The sequence below is a fragment of the Caloenas nicobarica genome, chromosome 4 (genome assembly GCF_036013445.1).
Source record: "Caloenas nicobarica isolate bCalNic1 chromosome 4, bCalNic1.hap1, whole genome shotgun sequence".
In the NCBI taxonomy this organism is placed as follows: Eukaryota; Metazoa; Chordata; class Aves; order Columbiformes; family Columbidae; genus Caloenas; species Caloenas nicobarica.
In genome coordinates, this window is record NC_088248.1 from 53,233,751 (window position 1) to 53,252,309 (window position 18,559).

The 18,559-nt window shown below is 37.5% G+C and overlaps 1 protein-coding gene across 1 annotated transcript in view; it reads left to right on the forward strand.

The window, feature by feature from the left end:
- Window positions 1-10,547, forward strand: part of KCTD8 (potassium channel tetramerization domain containing 8) — a 93,008-nt gene extending 82,461 nt beyond the window's left edge. Inside the window, exon 2 of the mRNA XM_065634466.1 lies at window positions 10,087-10,547. Within this exon, the coding sequence (XP_065490538.1) occupies window positions 10,087-10,547 (461 nt within the window). The remainder of the gene's footprint in view (window positions 1-10,086) is intronic.
- Window positions 10,548-18,559: the final 8,012 nt, after the last annotated feature.

Below are 18,559 nucleotides of genomic sequence, written 5' to 3' on the forward strand. Positions count from 1 at the left end.
CTTTCTGTCAGCACCACTTAGGGGAAAGAAACACTGAAGTCTTAAGGGAGTTTATAAGAGCAACATGTTAAAATGTCCTGCTTTTGATACTATTCTCCTGATTCCTTTTTGTGGTAAATTGAGAATATACCTCTAGATAACTCTTATTAACTTTCAAATGCCAAATTAATACTTTGAAAGTAATTTGGTGGACTTTAATATCAATTAGCTATTTCATTAAGGGAAAACATTGCATCTAATAAGCAACTAATAAGCATTTTTCACAGACAGAATAAAAGATTTTAGCTCTTAACTGATAGCCACTAAAAAATAGCCAGTCAAAAAAGATCAAATAACATCAGCACACAGAGCTGAGCACAAACCTACCTGACAGTTTGGAAATAAATGGCAAGCCTATATACCAGATGTTTCTGAGATATACAAACAGTTTGAACTGCTTACTGTAGGAAGTAAAGTTGTGGAAGAGGTGATTTTTATGAAAGTTGTTGTCATTTGTCAGGTATACTAGTGCATCCATTCCTGAGATTTTCTTCAAGCACCAACATTATTTTAAGTACTGACATTTTCAGATTTGGGGCAAGAGTAAAATATTTCTATGGGTGGAGAAACAACAAACCTGCCATTCTACATGTAAAATGCATTTGTTTCAAAATAATTCATTTTTAAAATATCCAAAACCCTTCAACCTCAGGATCACGCGCAGTCTTACTGCTACTGGTATAATGTTTGTCTTTTTTTGTTATTACTCCCCTGTTAGTGGAGGTTAATATAGCATGTGACCATCATGGAAAAATCTGATGACTTATCTGGAGCTTCCTTCAGGAAGAAAATTCTTTACTGCTTCATTGAGTCCTCTTACTCCAATTAGCTTACATACAAAATGTGAAGCATCTGGTTGACTCTGGGAGTTTGTGTTGTCTGCTAGGAACTTGTCAGATAACTTTACATTATTCCTTTTGCTGTGAACCTTGTGGAGACTTGTTAAAATTTGCTTCTGGGGTTTTGCAAAAGGTCTTGCAATCTGTTTGCTAAACAGTGGTCTCTTCAAGAATAATCTTTGGCTGTAAAGTATTGACTTAGAACTGTAGTCTTGAAATTGACAAAATCTGCCATGCATTATACACAGTGGATGGATATTGGTGGTTTTCTGACTTTCAGTCTTTGGATGTTGATTCAGCTTGTATCTTATCTATTCCAAACATTTCATTTGATTCTTGTATCTCCAACAAAGCATCAATGCAGTAGCCATTTCTAACTGCACAAAATAAAAATATCTTCTTCAATATTTGACTTTGTTTGTAGTTGGACATGGAAAAATAACAATCTTTCCTGTTATCTTTAGCTTATCTGCCAAGAAAAGACACTTCTCAGAATGATGACAGTTTTTTCAGACTAATATATTTAATAAAAAGCTGTGGATTCTTCATTGGTGTTACTGAAATGCAACAAATTGTCTGTATCAGAATTTCACTGGCTGTCCCCTATTTAAGTACTGTTGCCTACCACAAAACCCAGTTGGAAAAGTAACAAATGAAAGTAGTGTGGTTTTGTTATTTGTTCAAAACAAGATTAGGGTGAAGTACCTAAGGAATTCAAGTGGGGCATAAGACTGTTTATTGCATATCTTCTCTCATTCCAAATAAAAAAAAAATAGTTCCCTCTCTATATATTAATTAGTCTTTTTATATTGTGAATAATCTTAATATTCAAAATACAGCCTAACTGGAAATAAGCAAATACATTTTCTTCATTGGTTTATTCAATTCATTCTACTGTACCCTTTCTGGAAGTTAGTTTAACATCAGGTGGTAGTAAATGTGACAGAAAAATATTTTTTATGTTGTGTTGTTTGTTTGTTTTTGGTTTTGTTTTGTTGTTTTGTTTTTGAGACAAAACATATCACTTTCAGGCATGTGGTCCTAATCTGAAAGATGAATTGGTTCATTCACTTCAAGTACCATTTAACCATTCACACACCATCGAGCTTAACACTATTAAAGGGTAATTTCCCCTGTGGGAGCTATGCCCAATACAGCCGCAATCTCTACACAGTGTCTTTTTATCTTTCCGTGGCAGGTAAGGAGACCTAAATAAAAGGCTTCGTCAAGAGTGCAATCACAGACATATTCTTCCTATTGAAATATCCATGAAATACCAAATAAACACTCCTAAAAGTCTTAATACTACTACACAGTCTTAATACTCCTAAACTCCAAGAAGATTTCAGCATACAGTTCCTGCTTTGAAATTTTGTGTTGGAATCAGAGCATGTAAGATGCCTCATGGTCTTGGCAGTAGAGGACAGGAAATATTATGGGAAAAATTGCATTTCCTAATGTAGCAAAATGTTTCAGAATAATCAAGGAATATATTTTGCCTTCATCTCTCATAATCACCATGATTTTTTTTAAATTTCTCATCATTTCTTTAGTTTCTCTACAATGACTCATTGAACACCTTATTATTATTGGTTCTATATTCTAGCAAAGATGATAATTAAGTTGATGATGAGGTTTTATTTAGAACATAGTATTTTCACATGTTCTTGCTCAAATATTTAGGGGCTAAAGTATTATCTGCCATAATTTTGTTTGGTTTCACCTAAAGATGTATTTTCCAGGGATGCCAGTAAAAATATGCTTTCTGAGTAAAGTCCTGAAAAGTTATAGAAATCATTCTAACTTCCTTTTTTTCCCCCTGTAATAAGAGACAGTATTTTTCCACCATTTCTGCTTTCACTATTATATTGCTTTCCTTCTAAGACCTTTTTTTTTGCATTCTCACTAGAAAGAACAGGTTTTATTTTTGAATTAAGTTTTTGTAACTGGAGGTCTCAGAGTGTGTTGTCTTTGACTTGAATGGGGTCAACATTTAAGTCTAAAACCTTTTTTTGAAATGAAAGCAGTTTTGGACCCAGAATCACAGCTTAGAATCAGCTTGTTAGAGCCAAACCTGTTTATATGGCCTGTAGATAAGAATTAGAAGCTTTATCAGAGCAAAGGGTGTATTTGCAATACTGTTTTGATAACATGTGAGTAACCCAAGTGCTGTTCTTCATGTTAGGGAAGCCCTGCTGAGGTTCACAAGACGTCTCTGTGGCAGTCTCATCTGCAAGCTGACTTCCTTGGCTTTCTTAGGTCACATAAAATTCAGATTCTGCTCAAATTACTGAAGTTGATGTGTCAACAGTGCTGGCCTTTTGCCCAGTAAATCACAGCCTCCCGAATACTAATTCTCTTTTGTGCCTGAGGGAAGTTAACTCACTTCTTCCAAATGAATATGTTACCCTGAAGTAATTGAAGGTGAAGGTAATGTTCTCTTCACTTTATTGAAGTTATTCTACCTTGCATTGACTAAAGCCAAGCCTGTGTTGGGTCAAAGAAGATGGAAGTGTGAACATTCAGCTATCCATAGCGATTTGTTACTCATCTGAAAGGATGAAGAAAGTAGGAAATGCTGAGTTTCAGTCCTCCTTTCTGAAAAATGCTTCACTATTACACACTAAGCTTAAGGGCCTTTTACCCGAAAAGTGGTTTGAAATTTTGTACCAGATGAGACCCAAACTGGAAACCGAAAAAAAAATATATATATATATATATGTATTTTTTTTTTTACTTGAAGTGATTGGAAATCACACAGCATAAAGACTCCCACACAAAGTTTTGTTCCACTGAAATTTCTGTGGTGAACTCTTCAATTCTTCCTGTAAATGCAACCTGTCAAGCTCAGAGCTTATCAAAAGCACTTAGATATTTCTCAAGGTAGTATTAGTATTGTTTGCATGGGGTGTTCAGAATGGATAAAAGTCATCCATAGGCAGAGGGGCAGCTCAGGACTGCATACCACTTAATTCCTGTGTAGGCCTGCCTATTAGCCTTAAAATAGAAATTAGGTGAAGCGTGGCCTCCCCTCTCCCTACTTTCCCAACAGGACTAAGTTAGATGTAAATTGCAATACCTAAAATAAGGACAAAAGTTTCCTCGACAAACTATATGGAGTTAAAAAAAAAAACCTACATAAATTCTTACTACTAAATCCAAGCAGTGGATTTAGCTTGATTCTGCAGTGCATTAAAGAAGACAGAGTGCAGTGGTCAGGAAATCCTTTGCCTCCCATAAGGCTGGTTGTAACCTCCAGATCTAGTGGTAAGAGGCAAGCTGAATCCCTTGCTGGTCTCAGGTATTTAATGTATGTGTTGAGCTGTAGTCTACAAACAGGATCTTGCTTCTAAAACTGGAAATATCATTAACATGCCACAGAAAACGTCAGGGGTTTAGAGCTATCCTTTTATAGCTCTTAAAAATAATCTTTTTGAAAATAAAATCAAAGTGAAATTAGACATAAAAGATAATACCACACTTCAATGGTAAATGATTAAGTACTCAAAAGTCTGGTAATGAAAATGTTCCCACAGTAGCCATAACCTGTCATCAGATTTCACAGGTGACTTCTCTCTAAGGATTCCATTTAGTTTAATAATTTGAAAGTTGGTGAAAGGTAATAAAAAACCCTAGATACTTAAGATGGGTAAGTCCATTAAAAATACATTTGAAGAAACAGAAAATTATGAAGATAAAATACCCCCAAGAACCTTGTTTTCACTAAAATTGCACCATAGAAAAAGTCAAGATTTTGGGTTTGTTTGGTTTGTCTTTTTTAATGGTTTAGTTTTTTATTTAAATCAATAAACAGGCTTAATTTTTTAGTGTGGTAAGGGGACTGGTAAAACTCAAATAATTTCACTTTTTTCATGTGTACTTTCTGGACCAACAGTAAAAAGTAGCGACTCTTCAACAGATTCCATTCTTCCTGATTTAGGTACTGTATATTAAACACATTTAAAATGTTGGTTTTGTTTTGTTTCTAAATGGCTATTTTTATATCAACTTAAACTCTTATCTATGTGTCTTACATCCAGCTATAACTGTTTTACTCCAAAGCTAAGATTTTCCATCCTTCATGTCAATATACTTGTTATTAAAATAGCTAACCTCAGCAATCTAAGCATATGTTCACAAGTTATTTTACATTCCGCAGTAAAAATAAACTGATTTATAAAAACAAATGATCTTTGAGACACTGTAGGAATGAAGTAACTGGGTGAGGAAGAAGTTAATTCGTGCATCTGCCACTGCACATACAATAAACTGGACATTTGACCTATGGAGAGAGGAGAATAGAGTAGGCAGGTTAATTGGATTTGGATACGATTTCCTTTACTTTAAGCCTGTTGTACTAATATTTAAGAAAATAAGTACATACAATAACTGCAATATAGATAAGCAGAATATCATTATTTTATGCTTTTAATGTTTCCAGTGTGGTATTTTTGTCTGTTGCAGGAGGTAGTGCTAAAGAAATCTTCAAGTACTTATTCAGATTGCACTTTATGAACATCCACAAACAATTTAGTCTTATCTAAGGTTTATTTGACTTCCAGAAGTTCATGGCTACACTTTTCAACCAATAGTTACTGGCCAGTGGATGGTTTGCTGTAGTATTCGTTGTGTTCTGTTCCTGACTGGAGCTCTGATGCTCCGTTATTTTTTGACATGGAAGTCAGAGTGGACTTCTTCTGGTTCCTGTTTTGGTTGCTGTAACTGGTAGAAGCAGATTTTCCCTGCAGAGAATTAGGTTTATAAGCTTCTAGTTCATTTTCCATGAATAGTTTGTAGTAATTGCTTGAAACCGATTCTTTTTTCAGTCAGTTCTGGCAGATGATATTTGCTAAAATATGTGCAGAGAGCACTAAATATAGTCAAAGTAAATGTAATATGGCTTCCAGATTAGATAAATGCGTTTGAAATACTCTCTCAGGTCTGCTGGACTTGGGAGTCTAGTAGCCACTGTGGTAGAAGTGGTAAGTCCAGTTAAATGGAGAGATTACTTTCTAGCTTTCTTGGAGAATGGAAGCCATTTAAAAGCAATAAAGGAAAAAGAAAAATTGGGAAATTCAGTGTCTACTGGAACTGCATGGAGAAGCTGGAGAACCAGCAACAGATGGGAGATCCTAGAAAGGACAGGAGCAGGAGGGACAGGTAGTAAGTCAGTGAAGTTTTGTAGCATTACATGCACAGTGGAGCAAATACACTTTCTCTGGGTTTTTAAGAATTGTTCTGCACTCCTGGGAATAAGTAGTTTCAGGTAGACTGAGCTATTTGAAGGTATTTGGTGTTATTCTGGAAGGCCTGAGGAGGTGCAGTGGACACAGAATCCCATCACACAATCCCAGCCACAGATGAGTGTGCCAGCATAGAGGGTAATAAGATGTTTTCTGAATTAGAGATGTAGCTAAATTTATCTTATAATTCTCGATGTTGAAAATTAAACAAATATATTTTGAGGATTCTTTCTTACAAGTTCTTTTGGGTTTCATCAGGCGGAAAATATTGCTAGAAAAACCTCTCTAGCAGAACTGCCACTTCTGTTAATAACACACTATTGAGCGAGAAGTGCAGGAGCATATAAAGAATTCTTTGTGAGGGAGGATTTGTTAATTTTTAAAAGGAGAGGTGTGGGAGAAACCTGTGTTTGGATTAAAGTCATTGTGAATTTAGGCGATTCAGTGAAGCATACAGAGTTCAGTGCTGTAAGGTACTGAACCTAAGGGCTCTGATCCAAAAAATCATTTAAATACCTGCCTATTGTCAGACTCCTGAATAGTCTTGTAGCAGGAAATGGATTTTTTTATATTATTGAAGTTGTATTTCAGTGGTTTTTTGAAATAGATACTTAGCACATTGCAGATTTGAGCCCGTGGAAAGCAAGGAGTACCAATAAAGCAGTAAGTATAAAAAGACCAACTAGAAATAATGTCTTGATTTATGAGGTTACAGCAAAAAATAGGCAGGACAGAGTTGAAGACTACAGGGTGTTGATAACAGAAAACTTCAGTTTCTTAGTCATAGATAGCATTGTTACATTTGAAGCTAAGACTGTAAACTAGATTAGATATTGATGTTAATCATGTTATTGAAAATCAGAGTAACAAGACTAATTAACAACCTGGTTTTATAATCACATAGTGCAGAACCAGAGTAATTCCTTAATGCCAGCTGACTCTCTAGATTTAGCATAATCATACAATGATTTTGAGGCACAAAATGTCAGATACAACAACCGAAGGAATTCACATAAATCTATTTAAGAAGGTGAACATATTTCTGGAAAAGAAAGCGAAGGGAAGTTGCTGCATCCATGCGCTAAATATTTGAGTTCAATATAATGAAGTAGAAAATTGCTTGTGGTTTTCACTCAGAATAATGTAAGTACAAGTCCTGACGAATTGTTGTCTCTTCAGATCTTGATTATTCATGGGTTTCTCTAGGTGGACTACAGGAATGTGACACAGCATCCTGGGATGCTGGCTAAAAAAAAGAGAAGCAGACTATTGAGTGCTGCTGTTGTTCTATTACTATTTATTGGCTTTTGTGTTTTCCTTTGTTTTGTTTCCCCCTGTGCCTCATATAAAATATTGAAATCTTCTTAGATTCTTTTGAATCATAGAACTGTACTGTCAAAAAGACACTAAGAGTGTTCATATTGCTTCTGCATTCTTTATAATTGTAATTCTATTTCTAATTTGTAATTTCGAAAAACAGAATACTATGTGGCTCAAAAATATCTTTGCAAATCTGTCCCAGTAACTCAAGACTGAGATGTCATACCCTGAGTTTTGACACTTGCAAAGGCAGTTACTTGATGCTGGTGGTGTTTGGGTAAACTGTAAGTGTAATCTAGTTTTTGTAAGATATTTAGTTACCTAAACTCTTTGGATTCTTTCAGGATTTGTAGCAGACACAAAACTGCCACTGAAGTTCCACTCTTCATTTTCATTTTGGTGTTTAAACATCTTTAAAATTTTTCTCTTTGGTCTGATCCAGTGCCTCTTGAACTCTGTAGATATTTCTGTCAGCTTTAGATAGTGTCCTAAATTAAGATTGTGACGTTTATATGATGCCAGCATAGCATCATTTCACTTCCCAGCTGGAGTTTTGAAATAAGGCTTCAGAAATGAAAATGCTTGTACAGATTTAGAAGCTACCACCTAATTTTCACATTCATATTCTGCTTAAAACTTCAAAGCAAAAGTGATATCTGGAGAGAATAACAGCCTAGATCCGATTTTCAGTTGCGTGAAGTGCTGAGCAGTGCCTGCTGATGGGCCACTGGAGCTCTCTCCCTGCCATTGCAGAAAGCCTCTTTACCGATAACTTCATAACCTTCTTCTCCCTGCCACTTTGTGCAGTCAGAGATGTACAACTGAATTCTGAGCTTGTGCTGAGGAAAGTGTAGGATAATAACTGACAGTAGGAAGTGTAGTGAAATCACTATGGGATAAAATAAAAAAAGCCTGGACTCTGTCAGTAGTGAGCAATCTCTCTGTTATCCCCAGATTAATACTCCTTTTTCTGTCCAGGGCTTCTGCAGAGTTGACATCTGCAGAGCATGATAGTAGACTGTTCTGGGAAGGTGAATTAAGAGCTTCCAAAAAAACCTGAAGCCCTTGGAATATTTCTATTTAAGTAAAGAGTTTGCAAATTTTATGGTAGTATTTTCCTAATGCTACAAAATCTAATTTATCATAACGAACTTCTTGGGCTGTAACAGCAAATGAGCTCATTTGAACTTGCATGCAGGGATTTCTGGTACAGATAATCTGTGAGTGTGGTGGGTTGACCCTGGTTCTGTGCCAGGTGCCCACCAAAGCCACTTGATCACTCACCTCCTGAGCTGGAGAGGTGACAGAAAATACAACTAAAGATTCGTGGGTCAGTATAAGGACAGGAAAATCATTCACCAATTACCACCATGGGCAAAACAGAATTGACTTGGAGATGTTAGTTTAATTTATTACCAATCAAATCAGAGTAGGATAATGAGAAATAAAACCAAATCTTAAAAACACCTTCTGCCCACTCCTCCCTTCTTCCGAGGCTCAACTTCACTCCTGATTTTCTCTGCCTCCTCCCCACCAGCAGAACAGGGGGATGAGGAATGGGGACTGTGGTCAGTTCATCACACATTGCCTCTGCCACTCCTTCCTCCTCAGGGGGAGGACTCCTCACACTCTTCCCCTGCTCCATTGTGGGGTCTCTCCCATGGAAGACATTCCTCCATGAACTTCTCCAACGTGAGTCCCTCCCATGAGCTGCATTTCTTCACAAACTGCTCCAGTGTGGGTCCCTTCCACAGGGTGCAGACCTTCAGGAACAGACTGCTCCAGTGTGGGTCCCACATGGGGTTATAAGTCCTGCCAGCAAATCTGCTCCAGTGGGGGCTCCTCTCTCCACAGGGCCACAGGTCCTGCCAGGAGCCTGCTCCAGCACAGGCTTCCCATGGGGTCACAGCCTCCTTTGGTCACATCTACCTGCTCCGGTGTGGGGTCTTCCCCAGGCTGCAGGTGGATCTCAGCTCCGCTGTGGACCTCCATGGGCTGCCAGGGGACAGCAGGCCACACCATGGTCTGCACCTTGGGCTGCAGGAGAATCTCTGCTCCGGTGCCTGGAGAACCTCCTGCCTTCGTTCTTCACCAACCTTGGTGTCCATGGAGCTCTTTCTTTTACGTATTCTCACTCCTCTCTCCTGGCTGTTGTTACAGAGCAACTTTTCCCCATTCTTAACTGCATTATCCCAGAGGCACTGCCACCATCGCTGATGGGCTCAGCCTTGGCCAGCAGCAAGTCCGTCTTGGAGCCATCTGGCATCGGTTTTGTTGGATATACAGGAATCTTCTGGCGGCTTCTCACAGAAGCCAGCTCTGTAGTCTCCCCTGCTACCAAAACCTTGCCATATAAACCCAATACAGTGAGCATTATGCGCGTTTCATTATCTGGATTCTTAGACAGGCAGTAAAGTTATTCTTGCCGTAAACATTTTTAGGAGTGAGAATTCTGACAATTGAACACACCTGTAGGACCAAATCTTCAAACCGTGTACCAGTCTGGTATAGTTGTTTTGACTGAAAGGCAACATCATCAATTCATCCCATCTGAGACTGAGTCACTTTTTTCTAAATAGTAGCTGATCAATTTTCTGTGTAAACCAGTGCTTGCTTAATACTTTTTCTTTCCTGCCTTGTATTAGGGCCTCCCCAGCGAACTGTTTCCCCCAAGCAAGACCATGAAGAAAGGAAGCATGACAAAGTCTTGGACAAGGGCAGTGAAAGTGGGACTTCCTGTAACGAGTTGTCCACCTCGAGCTGTGACAGCCACTCGGAAGCGAGCACCCCCCAAGAAAATGCCAGCAGCACTCAGCCATCCACAGCCCACCAGCCAAATACTCTGACTTTGGATCGTCCATCTAAGAAAGCCCCAGTGCAGTGGATGCCACCACCAGATAAACGCAGGAACAGTGAACTCTTTCAAACTCTCATTAGCAAGTCCAGAGAAACAAATCTTTCCAAAAAGAAGGTATGTGAGAAGCTAAGTGTTGAGGAAGAAATGAGAAAATGTATCCAAGATTTTAAAAAAATCCACATTCCAGATTACTTTCCAGAGCGCAAACGTCCCTGGCAGTCTGAACTCTTACAGAAATATGGGTTATAGTAATCAACTCTTTCATGACATATCTCTGGGGCATTTGATGTTTATTAAGTTACCACTAACTTACTGATGTCCTCCTTCTGGCCAACTCTGCCACCAGAGCTATTTCTGCTGCTTATTTATTTCAGTGAACAGTGGATGTTGGATAGTAAGTGGTTTCTTTAAAAATATATATAAAAAGATAGAAACTTTAAAAATACAAAAGGAGTCTCATCTAAACCACCTCTTAATAGAAAAATGTGCATGGTCAAGAAAGATGGTTTTCGAACTGTAGTCTGTTGAGCTTCATTGTTGTTTTGGAACTTACCAAATAAAAGTCTCAATCATCAGTTAATGCCTTGTTTTATGTCACCAATAAAAATGACTCAGACTTTCTATGAATGAAGAGAAACAGGGTTTAAAATTCAATGGAACTGGTTTCAGAACTAATTCCCAAGGTTCTTTCAATGTTAATGCAATAAAGCAAATACCTATTTTGCATGAGCACAATATTACAAACAAATCACACAAGAACAAGAGGTTGTCTGTTGCTTGGAGAATTATTTGTTTGATGCCAAGCCTATAAATGTAAAATGTCTAAGGGATTGAATTTACTATGTTCTCGATCTGTGATTTTTTTGTGTGTACAGTGTTCTGTATGTAAGGATGGTGTAAATATGCCTTATACTGTTTTATTATTGCACCAACAATGTTCATCTATTAGTGCTTGTCAGGATTATTTCTGTGAAATGCAAACTTATGGCAGATTGTGAAAACTGGTTTGATGGTCTGAAAGTTTCTGTTATGTTAGTCACTAAAATTGGAGAAAAATAAAAGAGACTTTAATGTATTTATTAAAAGAACCATCTGGTAGATTTTCTTGGCTGTTATCTCCTCTCTTTTCTAAAAATAGAATCAAGCAAATTTTTACTTTGTTTAATGTTTTCATGACTACTCTTCTGAAAAAAAAAAACAACCATGTTTCAAGGGTGGGTGAAAAATATTTATGGTAGTGCCATTTAATTGGAACCACCATACAGACTTTCCAAGAGGAAGCGAGTTTCAATAAGAAGCAGCAGGGAATGAACTAAAAAAACTTAAAAACCTGAGTGGTTTTACTAACAGAGCTGAAAGCAGTTCCAATTTGACAAGTTCACAAAAATCAGCTTAGAAATGGAAGATTTAAAATATCACAGCATAGTGTGCTACATTTACAAATGAAATGTTTTCTATGAATAGTCAACTGTATATGACAAACCTATTTTCGCAGCCCAGATACAGGAAAATCAGTACCTTTCTCATTACAACACCACCAAAAAGACAACTGTGGTTCAGCCAGCCATAGTTAGAATGGGTAAGGACCTCTGTAGTTTGCAAGAGAGCTGCTGAGTTCTTACAGACTTGCAATTATTACTGTGCACACACACACATTTAGAAGGGTCCATCACTGTATGTATTATACAGCACGAACTGTACAATTGTGTCAGAAGAGATGTTTTACATCTGATGGTAATTTTAATTGTTTAGCTAAAGAGGACTTCTTGTGTGGTAATTTCCAGGGTTATTCCTAATGTCTGTATTACTTTTTAGTCCTTGAACAGGCCACTTTAAGAAAAGACTGCATACTTTTGATAGTAGCTCAGCAACTTCATTCACTTTTTTTTTTTTTTTTTACCTATCTAGGGCTAGTTACTCTCCTATTCAGTTAATCAGTTGGCTCCAACATTTCATCTTTTGCAAACAATTTTATAATTTGAAAGATCCTGTCTGGGATAAGTGGTGCAGTTCAGTATGAAATCATTTGCCTTCTCAGATCTACCCTTACGTTTCCTGCTTGCTTCTTTCTCTGAGGTCCAAAAGACCCATTCCTTCTTTTGAAAGTTCCTTGCTTCTTAGGCATATTTAGCATTTGATTTCTCTCTCTGTTTTAATCTCTGGCTTCCTAGTCTTTACCTGATGAAATTTCCAACTATTTAACCATAACTTACCAAGGTTACTAAGGTTAGTAAGTCATGGTTACAGTGGATAAAATCGTGTTTTGTTTAGTCCAAATTTAGACTATTTTTGAGAGCTCTTGAAAATCTCACACTGAGTCTTCACCTAGCCTTTTGAGTCTGTCTTCACTGCACTTCTCACACCTTCTGCTGTTTTCTGTTACCTTTGTTTAGGCTAGGTTTCCATCTGGGATGATACCTTTTAAGTTCAGACAGCCTCTTGAACCTCCCCATAAAACCTTGCCAACGAGTTTGGATATTAGTTTGCCTTCTAAGTTAGTACTCCAGGCAGTACCCGTTTGCGGTACGCTTAGGTGTTTGACCTCTCCATCTATTTTAATTTGTCTGTATATAGATGTTTTTATGAGCTTCCTAATTTTTTTCTTTTAACATACTACCTAAAATTTCTCAGATCATTTTTAATTTATTCTTGAGCAGAACTGAATATTATCTTAATACATATCTTACTACATGGGCAGCATAAAATTTATGATATTAACCTCTTTCCATGTGTTCATGAGGCATGTGAGTGATGTGACAGATAAACTACATTGCTGTCACTTAGCAACCACACTGGTTTCTTAAGTGTTTTGGGTTCGGAATTGCACAGTGTACGCTGTTCTGCTTTCAGAGTGAAAAACTGGAATGTGTAATAGTCAGAGAGAAAGTGGGAGAAAACAATGGCTCCTGTGAATCCTTTGATCATGTTCTCTAATTCCCATTGCACTTTTCATCCAATTCGCCCAGTGGGAGCTCCAACCCTATCTACATGGTTATGAATCTGGTTTTCAGATTGCGGCCTCTGATTAGGTAGAAAGCAAAACGAGAGACTTGGTGGAAGAGGAGAGCTTGTGGATGGTTGGATGGATAAGGTTGGTAAGAAATTCCCTGGTGTTAAAAGAGAACTGTGTATTAGAGGCAGAAAAGGGTAAAGGCTGGGGGGTTTGATTGTTACCCTTCGTTCCTCTGTTTTTCTTATTTTTCTGTGATAGCTGCTTTTTCTTTTTTCCATTTCAGTCTCATTTTTCTCTTCTTTCCATCTAATCGCTTTGTTACACAAAGGCATAGTCTACCATGGGAATCTGTGCCTTTCGTTGGACTTCAGTGGATGTGGTCAGTTAATTAAAATTCCACTCCATAAGAATTTTATTATTTTAAAACAGAATGCTTTTCTGGAAAGGAAAGATTGAGATATCGACATTTGTCAATCTTAAATTAAAAAAAAGGAATGTAAATAATAAAGTTTGTATTTTTCTTTCAATATTTCAATTATGATTTTTATCTTAAGTTTTATACAGTTATGTTTTACTATTATATTTATGACATGTTTATGACAGAACATAGAAGAGTTTAGATTGGAAGGAACCCCTGAAGGTCACCTAGTCCAACCCCCTCTCCAATGAGCAGTAACATCTTCAACAAGATCAGGTTGTTCAGAGCCCTGTCCAGCTGGCCTTGAACACTTCCAGGGATGGGGCAGCCACAGGCTCTCTGCGCAGCCTGTTCCAGTGCCTCATCATCCTCATGGTGAAGAATTTCTTCCTTATATCTAATTTAAGTCTACCGTGTTTTAGTTTAAAACCGTTGCCCCTTGTCCTATCACAACAGGCTCTATGAAACAGTTTGTTTCCATCTGTCTTATAAGCCCTCTTTAAATACGGAAAGGCCACAATGAGGTCTCCATGGAGCCTTCTGCTCTCCAGGCTGAACCTGAATTCTCTGTCCTCCATGTGTCTTAGTGTATCTTCTAGGAGGATCTGTTTCATGATTTTCCCAGGTATAGAGGTGAGGCTGACGGGTCACTGCTTCCCAGGGTCCTGTTTTCTACCCTTTTTAAAAACACGTGCAACAGATACAAATTTAGTTTAGTGTCATTAAGGGCCAAGTAGTTTTTAGGCAGCAGTTGTTATTATAAAGTGCAACTGACAATTGCTTTGATAAAATCTATTAAAAAAATAGAACACAAAGAAGTAATATAACGTAAATTAAGCATATTTCTATAAGGAATGTAATTCTTATAAAAATGAATTATTTATTTTTGAGAATTTTTTTCTAAATCAACACAATCCTTTAAATCATGGTCTTATTGGGAATTCAATATGCTTTTCAGCCTTTAGTTTAATTGTTAATTTTTAATACGTTCAGCAATATAGAAAGCTATATTCTAGACTATATTTAAAGATTTGGAACTGATAAAAACAAAACAAATCTTCCTTCACAAGCAGTCTCCCAGTTAGGTTAATATTTCACAGGATTAACATATGAGAATCTGCTGCAAAAATACTGTTATCATTGCCCATGTTTATTCACTATGAAAGTTAATTTTAGGACCTCACAATGGATGTTATATGTGCCAATTTTTATATACTTTATTGTTCTAACTGAACAGATGGGGAATAGAGATACAGTTTTGCCATACAATGATGTTCACACCTTTAAAATATGTGAAGAAATATCAGAATCTATTGCCGAAGGAACATTTCTGAGCCCTTCTTCCACTAACAGAAATTTAGAAGTCTTAGAATAATTGAAATTAATTCTGAAATAGAATTTTAGAATTCATTTTGATTCACTTTGAACTAATAAAAAATACTAAATTGTATAAAAAGCATAATTTTATGGCCTTCTTTAAAAGAAAAGTGCTTATGCAAAATCATTTGACTTGCAAATTCTGTCTTTGTTCAAGCAATGATATTCAAAAATATGCTTCCTACTAGAGGTGGAAAATCCAATTTAGTATACTTGGTAACGAGAGGGCAATGTTGGGTTCCCTCTATGAGAGTCTCATGTCCTGAACCAAGCTCTTTGGAGTGCTCAGAAATTCTCAAGAAACCTTTAGCTTTTCCATAATCACACTACTGGTATGGCCCACCATAAAAATAGCATGCACACTTCGGTTTATATGTTTCAGGCTGTAAAGTAGTTTCTTCTTTTCCAGGATCTGTTATCTAGAAGTAATTTTCAGCCTGTTTCATGTTTTCTGCTCTACCCTTCTCTTTTTGCATTGTTGCTATGGTCTCCTGCAGTCTTCACACTGGAAGATGATGAGGCAAGCTGGGCACACTGGGAGTGTTGCTGGTTTGAATAACCTCAGCAGTGCTGGCCAGAAGACATCATAAAGCACAAGCTGGAAGGCAAAGTCACGCCACCTTGCAGCTCGTGCTCTCTTGCAGACTGTCAGGCATCAAATGTCTTTAGCGCTGCCCAGTCACCCAGTGAAGTGAGCCACAAAGACATTATTCACTGATAAATGAGCCAGTGATCTTGCCAGCATCCAGTTTGCCTTCCACACCTGCTGTGTGTTGGTACTGCAGCTAAATCAGCCACCCCAGTTCAGATATGGTCATGCTGGGTTGCACAAGGCTGGTGTAGGTAGGAGCTACTACTCACACAGTATGTCTGTTCATGGAGACATACTACTTATTGCAGGCTGCTGCAGTGGCTACCTGCCTTTACAGAGGTACGCCCTGCATCACTGCATCTGAACTGGGATGGTTGTTTTACTCTGCTGGATCATCACTGTTTGCACAGAAAACAGCTGTCCTGTGGGACCAAAACCTGACATCCTTACATTCCCAGCAGAAGATCCCTTTTGCTACAGCATACTGTTCCTTCGAAACTGGGCTCGTGACAGTGTGAAATGGGATGCTGGGAAAACAGAGTACAAATGGTGCCCAGAAGAGAAACTCAGCACTGACTGTGCTCCCATCTGTTTGCAGCCTGGCACCCTAGCAATCCTCAGCTGCAGGCATTAGATTGTATAAGACACGTTGGGGAAAAGCATAAATGGAGTGAGTGCAGTCAATGATAAATATAAGAGAATAACTACTTGGGATTTTTCTCCTCTCCTAAGGGCTCCTCCTCTTCCTGTTGGGCCGTCTTTTCTCCTCAGATAATAAGAAAGGAAAGGGGATTGTGAAAAACAATAATAGACCAGATGGAAGTAGTGGGAATTTCTGTGTCTCTGTGTTGCATTGCCTTTTAAATTCCTGTATTTCTTCACAATGTTACTTTATGTTCATTTATATACAGGAAAACGGACTGTAGAAATAGCTTGATGGGATTAGTTCTGAGATCCTAGATCATATAATCTTTCATACACATATTAGATGGAATTCTAGTATTGAGCATGTTATATGTTTCTTAAAATGCAGTATCATTTTTACCAAGAAGTCACCCCAGAACAGATGAACGCCAGTAACAAGAAGTAAATTAAATTAACGTAAAAGGGAGAGCACAAATAGGCAATAAATAATCTTTCCAGATTCTGAAGCAGCACTTTATGATGAAATACTATCACTTTATATATTATCGGCTTAATATCTATGCAATTAGTTTCATATTGATCAATTCATAATGTGCCTAACACTTAGATTCCTCATGATAAATTTCTGTAAGATTGTTTTCTTCATACATGTATACTGTACATCTTAAATGGAAATTTTGACAGCAGGCAACACCTGATGGAATATTTGTCATCCCTTCTAGATTGCTAGTTTGGCCTAGGATAAAGTGTGGAAACCATTAGTCAATGACCATATAAAGCTCTTTTTCTGTTTCTCTTCGTATTTTAGTGAATTGTGTGTTTCATGTGATATCATTTTTCTGTCAAAGGTAGCATTACATTCAATGCAGCACAAAACAGTCACTGACACTTTGGCCCTGAATTGTTCTGATTTATACCTACCCTTAATTTAATTTACATTAGTAAGCTTCTGACATCAGCTGTTGAGATGACTGCTGAATGTTTGAACACCTGCTATACTCTGGAGAAATGAGCTTAAAGAAGACAGGGTTAAAAATACTCCTCCATGCCAGTCTGAATTTGAAAGCATCCCAAAGGCTTAGAAACCTCCAGGGCATGACATGTGGTGCTACCATCTCCAGACAGGAAGGGATGGGAAGCCCTTGTTTACCCTTTCCCAAGGGAAAGCTTGATTTCACTAAGCCTGGTCTTTGGGAAAAAAGCAGTTACTCCTTCACAGGTTTTCTGATGCTAGTCCAGAATGTCCTTGTGGAAAAATTAAGTAGAGCCCTCTTGGTCCTTGAAGAGAAAGGAGGCTTGGCTTCTGTTTTTGTGACTACAGTCACTAAATATATGTGAATGATTGCCTGGAACTTCCCTGGCAAGTATCTCTGCTGATACAGGGTGTAAGTGTGCCTTTTTGAACGTCTTGTTACTCTTCTTGACCTTCTTCCAACTGTTCAATACTCTTTTGGGAAAGAGGTATGCACATATTCTAGTTTTGGTCAGTAATGGAAGGGCAGAGGTAGGAAAAAAGGTTGTTCCCTTCCTGCACTGTGATGTTTCCATATATAGAATTCATTATTACCTGCTCTTTTTTGCTGCCTCCTTATATTGCAAACTTATGTCTGGTCCAAATCACTTCTCTTGACTTGTTTTTTTAACATCTCCTTCCCCTGGTTACTTCGGCCTTTTGGAATTACACAGCACAGATTTTCAATTATTTCTAACCAGACCACTTTCTTCAAAAGTTCAGTCACATTTTACCATTCTCTATGTTTCTAATTACTCATGAGTCTTTCTTTTTATTTTTCTTTTTTTTTCCTTTTTTAACTAAACTTCGTGAACATCCCACTTACTTTAGCTTAGATAATTAGAGAAGATGGCAAATAAAACATGAGAGAGACTTTCAAAGGCACACAGGTGAGAGATTCCCAATTCCCTGTGGCATTTACTGAGACTTGGGCACTTTTTTTTTCCCGTCTCTAAAAAACTTGTAATATCTCTACAGTGATCTTTATGCCCTTCCTCTCATTTCATTAGGACCTGTCAATCATCTTTAACTGTAGCTTTCTACTTCCACTCCAAGTCAATTTGAATTAATTTTACAAGTAAGATTTCTTGAAATTGAAATGAGGAATTATTATACTGTCCCATTCCCTTCATCCACTAATTCTGTAGTGCTTACTGAAAAGAATAATCAAGTTTATTTGACAAGAGGTATTTTTTTAATACTCTTTGTGAATCTGTCTCATTCTCACACTGTGGTAAACAGCAATTGCCTGAACCAGCCTGTG